This window comes from Etheostoma spectabile, unplaced genomic scaffold, assembly GCF_008692095.1.
Source record: "Etheostoma spectabile isolate EspeVRDwgs_2016 unplaced genomic scaffold, UIUC_Espe_1.0 scaffold406, whole genome shotgun sequence".
Taxonomy (NCBI): Eukaryota; Metazoa; Chordata; class Actinopteri; order Perciformes; family Percidae; genus Etheostoma; species Etheostoma spectabile.
The window spans coordinates 269,032-277,773 of NW_022605605.1; the positions used below are offsets into that span (position 1 = coordinate 269,032).

An 8,742-nucleotide genomic window follows, 5' to 3' on the forward strand; every position below is an offset into this window, starting at 1 on the left:
ATTAATTAGCTTTTTAAGAAAATGATAAATGAACGTTGAACAAGGCCAAAGAAGAAGTCAGAAAACGCTTCATAAACATCAGTAAAAGTGACAAAAACATCAGTAAAAGTGACAAAACATCGTGAAAAGTGACAAAAACATCGTGAAAAGTGACAAAAACATCGTGAAAAGCTACATAAGTCTCAAAAAAGATGCCAAAAAAGTTGAAAAAAAGTTTTATTTTATTATTTAAGAAGGGCTTGTGTAAATGATGAAGAACATTCAACGCTGAGTAAGCTAGATCCTGTCCTAATGCAGTCTCTCTTACTGTACTAATGCGGTCCCTCTTCCTGTCCTAATGCGGTCCGTCTTCCTGTCCTAATGTGGTCCGTCTTCCTGTCCTAATGCGGTCCCTCTTTCTGTACTTATGCGGTCCCTCTTCCTGTCCTAATGCGGTCCGTCCTACTGTCCTAATGCGGTCCGTCTTCCTGTCCTAATGCGGTCCCTCTTCCTGCCCTAATGCGGTCCCTCTTCCTGTACTAATGCGGTCCCTCTTCCTCTGAACCAGCTTGTCCCAACATTGAGTTCGGTCCCGAGTACTTCGAGGGTTTGACGGTCAAGGCGGGAGACAACATCCGGCTGAAGGCGACCATCACCGGACGCCCTGTTCCCAAGGTGGTCTGGTACCGGGACGGCGTCGTGGTCACCAAGAAGATGATGGACATCATCAGCGTGGCTGGGTCCAGCACGCTGTTCGTCAGAGACGCCGATCGCACGCACAGCGGCCTCTACACCGTGGAGGCCACCAACGGGTCTGGGAGCAGGAAGCAGGACATCCTCGTTCAAGTCCAAGGTACGCAGTCTAAATTTATCTCACAGAGTGGGGGGGGGGGGGGGCACATGCTCAGGTCCTATGCATAATGGAGAGATGTCAGAGTGGGGGGGGGGGGGGGTTGCACATGGAAAGGCGCCCCGAGCAACTGTGTGAGGTGCCTTGCTTGGCAATGCCCAGGAGTGGAACTGGCATCTCTCCAGCTACCAGTCCACCACCACATTTTGGTCCGTATGTGGACTTGAACCAGCGACCCTCCGGTTCATAACCCAACTACCTACTGCCACCCCACGTAGTGCAGTTTTTACCTTTTCTTTTAGCACTGATTTTATTCCTTTCTGTTCTAACTGTAATGTCACACACCTTTGTGATGCAGACACCCCTGGGGAGCCAGTAGGACCCATCACCTTCAGCAACATCTCCGAGGGGAAGGTCACTCTGTCCTGGAACCCCCCAGAGAACGACGGCTGCTCAGAGATTTCGCATTACATCATTGAGAAGCGCGAGACTGCCAAGATCTCCTGGGCTTTGGTGTCTGACGAATGTGAGGAGTGCACTTTCAACGCGACCAAGCTCATCAAGACCAACGAGTACCAGTTCAGGGTCTCTGCTGTGAACAAGTTTGGAGTTGGCAGACCAGTGGAGTCCAGCCCCATCATCGCACAGATGCAATACAGTAAGTGGGATGTTGGAAAAGCTCGCAACAGTTCGCACTGTTGCTTTCTGGAGGGAACTACTAGAACTGTTGGGTTCTCTTGTTATGAATTGATACTATAAATAAAATTGAATTATATTGAATTTACAGCTAACTAATAAATCCAAATTGTTTCCCTCAGCTACTCCGGACTCTCCGGGCACTCCTGACGCTACCGATGTGACAGGAGAGAGCATCACGCTGTCCTGGACTCCTCCAACATCTGACGGAGGAAACCCCATCCAGTATTACATTCTGGAGAAACGAGAGAAGAAGACGGTGAAGTTCTACAAGGTGATCACCAAGAAGCCCATCATCGAATGTGCTCACAAGGTGCTCAACTTGACCGAGGATATGGAATACGAGTTCCGGGTCCTGGCCGTGAACGACGCCGGTGTTGGAGCTCCAAGCAACGTCTCTCTACCCATCAAAGCCGCCGAGCCAAAGGATATTCCTTGTGCTCCATCTGTGGTCTGCGTGTCTGACTCCACCAACACCTCCATCAGTTTGGAGTGGTCCAGGCCAGCGGACGATGGAGGCATGGAGGTCCTGGGCTACGTTATTGAAATGGTTAAGGGAGAAGATACCGAATGGAAGGCCGTGAGGGAGGAGCTGGTGGCGGAAACAACGTACACAGTGACTGGTCTAGAGACAGGAGCTGAGTACAGGTTCCGTGTGGCAGCGGTTAATCACATCGGTAGAGGCGAGGAAAAGGAGATTTCAGAGCCGGCTCAGGCTGTGGACCGGCTAACACCGCCACAGGTGGATATCGATGCCAATTTCAAGCAAACACACATCGTGAAGCCTGGAGGTTCAGTGTGCTTGTGCGTCAACTTCAGAGGAAAGCCAATTCCCACTGCCACCTGGGTGAAGGAAGACGGAGAGCTGGGTGTCAGGTCTGAGATCATAACCACAGATGAGTACAGTTCTCTAAGCATCGAAGGCTGCTCGAGGAACGATACAGGCAAATACACGGTCAACCTGGAGAATTCGAGTGGCAGCAAAACCGTTACGTTCAACGTGAAAGTGATGGACACTCCTGGGCCTCCACAAGGGGTTGCCTTCAAGGAGGTGTCCAGAGGCACGGTTACACTTATCTGGGAGCCTCCGTTGAACGATGGCGGAGCCCGAGTCCAGCACTATATTGTGGAGAGGCGCGAGGCTAGCCGCCGCACCTGGCAGCAGTCTGGTGGCAAATGCAAGCAGCAGATCTTGAAGATCGAGGACCTGCTGGAGGGAGTGCCTTACTTCTTCAGAGTCTCCGCCGAGAACCATCACGGCGTGGGCGAGGCGTTTGAGCTGATCGAGCCGGTCATTGCCACCGCAGAGCCTGCATCTCCAAAGAGATTGGACATACTGGACACCACGGACAGCTCTGTGACGCTGGGCTGGCTGAAACCAGAGCACGACGGCGGCAGCCGCATCCAGGGTTACTTCATCGAGGCTAAACCGAAGGGTACGGACAAATGGATAGTTGTTGGTAACACCACTAATCTTACATATGTGGTTGAAAAGCTCAACAAGGGCGATGAGTATGACTTCTGTGTCAAGGCGAAGAACGAATCCGGCTTCAGCACCCCCAGGGAAACCTTGGCTCCTGCGCTGGTCAAAGAGCCTCACATCGAACCGGCTGCTGACCTCCGTGAGATTACCGACCAGCTTATCACATGCAGATCTGGCAGTACGTTCACCATCGATGTTCCCATCAGTGGTAGACCGGCTCCAAAGGTCTCCTGGAAGCTGGAAGAGATGAGGCTCAAGAACTCAGACAGAGTCACCATCAAAACAACCAAGACCAGAACCAGCATCTCCGTCAAGGAGGCCATGAGAGGAGATGGCGGCAAGTACTACCTGACGCTGGAGAACGTGGCGGGAACGAAGACCTTCGCTGTTGAAGTCAACGTCACCGGTAGACCCAGTCCTCCAGCCGGACCCATCGAAATCTCAAACATCACCTCCGAGTCCTGTGTCGTTAACTGGCAACCACCGGAGGACGATGGCGGGACGAAGATCACCAACTACATCGTGGAGAAGCGCGAGTCCGGCTCCACCGCCTGGCAGCTGATCAACTCCAGCGTGAAGCTCACTTCGCTCGACGTCAGTCACCTGACCAAGTACATGCAGTACACGTTCAGGGTCTCTGCCGAGAACATATTCGGTGTCAGCAAGCCCACCGAGTCGGAGACCATCGTCGCCGAGCATCCCTACAGTAAGTAGAACCTTTTACTTATTAAACCCTTCTGTGGTCCTCGGGTCAAATTTGACCCATTTTCAAAAAGTTTCTATATCAGAAATTTGAGTTTTTATCAACCATGTCCAAAAAAAAAATAATGTGGATGATTCAGAAGAAAAGTGACAAAAACATTGGGAAAAGGATGAAAAAGTGTTTTTAATTTGGACCGAGAAAAACCAGAAGTAGTGTAGTTGCACGAGGGTTAACGTACGAAAAATAAAGAATAGAAATATGTATTTTAAAGCATTTTTTAGACCAGTGATGCCCAACAGGGGCTACAAGGTGCAAACAATGTAGAAAAATGGGTTTTTATTTTCATGTTATATCATGTAGCCCTTTGGGATTTGCGTAAATATAAATTGCATTACAAATTACCTGTATTATTATTATTATTATTATTATTATTATTATTATTATTATTATTATTATTAATAATTGTTTATTGTGTTTTTTATCGGTTTGGTTTAATGTGGCACTAATAACAATAGACACTTTCACCATTTATGACACTACGGAAAGCATGAAGGGACAGAAGAGCTCAGGAAACCAAGGAGAACAATTCAGAATGAACTTTTCTTACTGATTTGATTTAGTTTTTTATATATTTTTAAGCATTTCTTAGACCAGAGATACCCAACAGGGGCTACTTCTGCTCTCGTCTGGGTTACATGGAAAGATCGAAGAGGATCTCCTCTAATTTGAAAAAAAGGAATATTTACTTATATATCCACATTTTAACCATTAGCTGCAACACCTGAAAACTACATCTGTTAAATTCCAATGTGTTAAAACTTTGTCTTGCTAAACGTAACAACATTTCTCATCCCAGCGCCTCCTGGTCCCCCAACAAGGCCCACGGTCTTCAACGTTACCGCTAACTCAATGACCCTGAAATGGGAGGAGCCCTACAATGATGGAGGAAGCAAGGTGACAGGCTACTGGATTGAGAAGAAGGAGAGGAACAACATCCTGTGGGTGAGGGAGAACAACATCCCTTGCTTTGAGTGCTACTGCAAGGTGGAAGGCCTGGTTGAAGGCCTGCAGTACCAGTTCAGGGTGTACGCCATGAACAGCGGCGGGCTGAGCAAAGCCAGCGAGGCCTCCAAGGGAGCCATTGCTCAAAACCCAGTTGGTGAGTTTTGACACAGTTAAAGGGTAACTTTGGGGGGGTTATTTTTCCATGCATTGGTGTCTAAGTAACTGATGTGAACACAAATCTTCGAAACTGGTTTTGAGAGAAGATTGTAACCAGCAGCTGTGAACTAAAAGTGCTGTCTTTATTTACATGGAGTCTGGTGGAGATATGCTGCTCTATACACGCTAAAAGTAGTGATTATTTACATGGAGTCTGGTGGAGATATGCTGCTCTATACACGCTAAAAGTAGTGATTATTTACATGGAGTCTGGTGGAGATAGGCTGCTCTATACATGCTAAAAGTAGTGATTATTTACATGGAGTCTGGTGGAGATAGGCTGCTCTATACATGCTAAAAGTAGTGATTATTTACATGGAGTCTGGTGGGTACAGCTTGTTTCTCCCTGATGCTGAACATCTGTCCTGTAGGACTGGACCAGATTCAAAGATTGTTGTTCCCATCTGTCATTTTCACACAAAAACATGGGAAAATAGCATCCAGGTTGAAAAGAACAGAGTTACCCTTTAAGGATTACACGTTCTAGTGGCTCCATAGTTAATACTTGATCTGTGTTTTAGATCCACCAAGCAAACCTGAAGTCACAAATGTTACGAGGAGCACCGTGTCCCTGAAGTGGTCGTCCCCCCTGAACGACGGCGGCAGTCCCATCGTGGGCTACATCATCGAGCGGAAGCCGTACACGCTGACCGGCGAGGGCCGCTGGCTCAAGTGCAACTACACCAACGTGACGGACACGTTCTACACCGTCACCGCCCTGGGAGAGGGGGAGCCCTACGAGTTCAGAGTCATCGCCAAGAACGCCAACCAGGTCTTCAGCACGCCCTCCGAGTCCACGGGCTCCGTGCAATGCAAGACCGACTTCGGTAAGACCTTCATCTGTAGTTGGGATTCAGGGCCATCAAAACACACCAGGGCTGTAGCGTGTGGATACAGAGAACAAGATCCTATGTCATCTTTTGTCCTGTTTTTAAATATAATATAATAGATGATATCAAATATAAATCAGATACTAGTCAAATTACCATTAAAATCTCAATCTTCTCAAGTTCTTATACCTTGGGGTCTCGTTTGCGAGTGAGGGGACAACGGAGCGGGAGATTGGTCGGAGGGGGGGGGTGATATTATGGTTTTGACAAATAAAGAGCATAAGGAACCTGTTTCATGCCATGTTACCAAGAACACATCTACAAAAAGTTGATATATGAAGCTAGCATTAGCATTAGCTAATAGAAGCTCCCATCTGAGCTCCTTTAACTCGCATCATAGTTAGGAAGTAGGCCCGCAGTTATTTATCATTAATCATTTATGTAAAAGAATATACTGTGTATATACAGTAAATGAGTGAGTATCAAACAGAGAGTGTATGAGAGAGGCTGTAATGCTAAAGTTTGTTTTGTTTTGTCGTGGTCAAAAAAAATCATTTCAGAGACTTGTGATATTAATTCTTCATGTTTTTCCGGCCCATTGGGAAGTTAAAATGTTGTTATGAATTTAAATGGACTCCTAACCATGATGTCCCCCCCAACAGAGCCTCCGAAGGCTTTGCTGAACAGCAAACTCCTGTCTGAGACGGTCCTGGTCCGAGCTGGTTCAGATCTGGTTCTGGACGCTGCAGTGGGGGGCCGGCCGGACCCCAAGGCTCACTGGGCCAAGGGCAACCGGGACCTGGAGCTGTGTGAGAAGTACCACCTGCAGTACACCCCCACCCGGGCCATGGCCATCATCAAGTTCTGCGACAGGGACGACACGGGGAAGTACATCCTCACGGTCAGGAACGTCAGCGGGACCAAGACCGCCGAGGTCAACGTCAAGGTCCTCGGTAAGGGTTCAGCTCCATGCATCACAGATTCCCCTTGGGAGGGTTAGTTAGGTTATGCAATATTTAATATTTATATACCACCTTCTCCCCTCTCTCTTTTTTTCTTCTTCTTTTGCAATACTTACATTTTATATTTCATATTTTACATTTTATATTTATATGTTTTATATTTTTTGTTTGATATTTTACATTTTATATTTTACATTTGATATTTTTATATTTTATATATTTTATATATTTTATATATTTTATATATTTTATATTTTTTATTTTAGTTTTTATATTTTATATTTTTATATTTTTACATTTTACATTTTATATTTTACATTTTATATTTTATATTTATATTTTACATTTTACATTTTATATTTTACATTTTACATTTTACATTTTATATTTAACATTTAACATTTTATATTTTATATTTTATATTCTACATTTTACATTTTATATTCTACATTTTATATTTTATATTTTATATTTTATATTTTATATTTTACATTTTACATTTTAATTTTACATTTTACATTTTACACTTGATATTCCGTGTTGACACTATACAGGTTTTGCTTCTATCTCGTTGCCCAGGTATGGTCTATAAGGTTTTCTGTTCTAGTGATATTTTGCTGTACCCTGTAGGGCGTCCTTTAGTGCCAAGAAAGGCACCTTTAAATAAAATGGATTATTACTATTATTATCCTAACATATGTGTTTTTCCCAGACACCCCCGGAGTCTGCGAAGGCAGCATTGAGATCAGCAAGATCACGGAGGAGTCGTGCACCCTGAGCTGGAAGCCCCCCCTGGAGGACGGCGGCGACGAGGTGACCCACTACATCGTGGAGCGGCGCGACACCAACCGACTCACCTGGGTCGTCATGCATGCCGAGTGCAAGGAGCTCACCTGCGACATCACGGCGCTGTTCAAGAACACCGAGTACCTGTTCAGGGTCCGGGGCGTCAACAAGTACGGGGCCGGAGTCTACCTGCAGTCGGAGCCCATGATCGCCAGAAACACCTTCAGTACGTAAAACAGCCCGATTATTGGGAATAATAGTCCAAAAATATCTTAGGCCAGAAAGATCCTGCTCTTTTATTGTCAAACAAGGAGCCCACTAAGATGAAATCTAGAAAAATCAGTTGAAAAGCAAACCTAGTCGGACTTCAAACACCCCCCCAAACCTCTAACTTTCCTTTTCTCTAGCTGTTCCATCTCAGCCTGGCACCCCAGAAATCCTGGCCTCAGGAAAGGACTTCGCCACCATCGAGTGGCTGAAGCCAGAGAGCGACGGGGGCAGCCCCCTGGTCCACTACCTGGTGGAGAGGCACGAGAGGAAGAGCGCCCGCTGGGTGAAGGTGAACCGGGACGGAGCCCACCTGGACACCCTGCTGAAGGTGTCCGGTTTAACTGAAGGCAACATCTACCAGTTCCGAGTGACTGCCATCAACAAGGCCGGGGAGAGCGAGCCCAGCGAGGTGTCTCTCTACGTCGTCTGCAGACCCCCCAAATGTAAGTCAACGTGGTTCAAGTCTAAGCACAGCACATTAAATGCAACCAAAGATCTGAAGTGTTGTTCAACTCTGGTCTTTATAGATCAGACTTTTGTGACATGACTTAGGGGAAACCATGTCCACCTACATATCAGTAGATCCTGTCTAGATATCAAAGATCTATCGGTTTTCATTGGTGCCTTGTCTCCTCCCAGGCACTCCTTCTCCTCCCTCCATCCCCCGGATCACCGACACCCACGCCGACAGCATCAGCCTGGCCTGGTCGCGCCCGGTGGAGGACGGAGGCGCTGATGTGATGGGCTACGTACTGGAGATGCAGGAAGCCGGGTCCGAGGACTGGAAGAAGGTCCACGACAAGACCCTGCGTGCCCCGGAGCACGTGGTGCCCGGTCTCTCTGCCGGGAAGAAGTACAGCTTCAGGGTGGCCGGGGTCAACATCAACGGGACCGGGGACTTCAGCGAGCCGTGTGCCGAGACCGAGCCGGTGGAGAGGATCGGTAAGGCCGCCTGACGAGCC

The 8,742-nt window shown here is 47.2% G+C and overlaps 1 protein-coding gene across 1 annotated transcript in view; it reads left to right on the forward strand.

Annotated features, from left to right (window-relative positions):
- Positions 1-8,742, forward strand: part of LOC116686626 (titin-like) — a gene marked incomplete in the record, with an annotated part of 242,683 nt that overhangs the window by 216,910 nt on the left and 17,031 nt on the right. Inside the window, 9 exon segments of the mRNA XM_032511647.1 lie at positions 548-832; positions 1,188-1,487; positions 1,648-3,714; positions 4,568-4,870; positions 5,454-5,759; positions 6,425-6,715; positions 7,437-7,736; positions 7,918-8,223; positions 8,420-8,722. Of these exon segments, the coding sequence (XP_032367538.1) occupies positions 548-832; positions 1,188-1,487; positions 1,648-3,714; positions 4,568-4,870; positions 5,454-5,759; positions 6,425-6,715; positions 7,437-7,736; positions 7,918-8,223; positions 8,420-8,722 (4,461 nt within the window).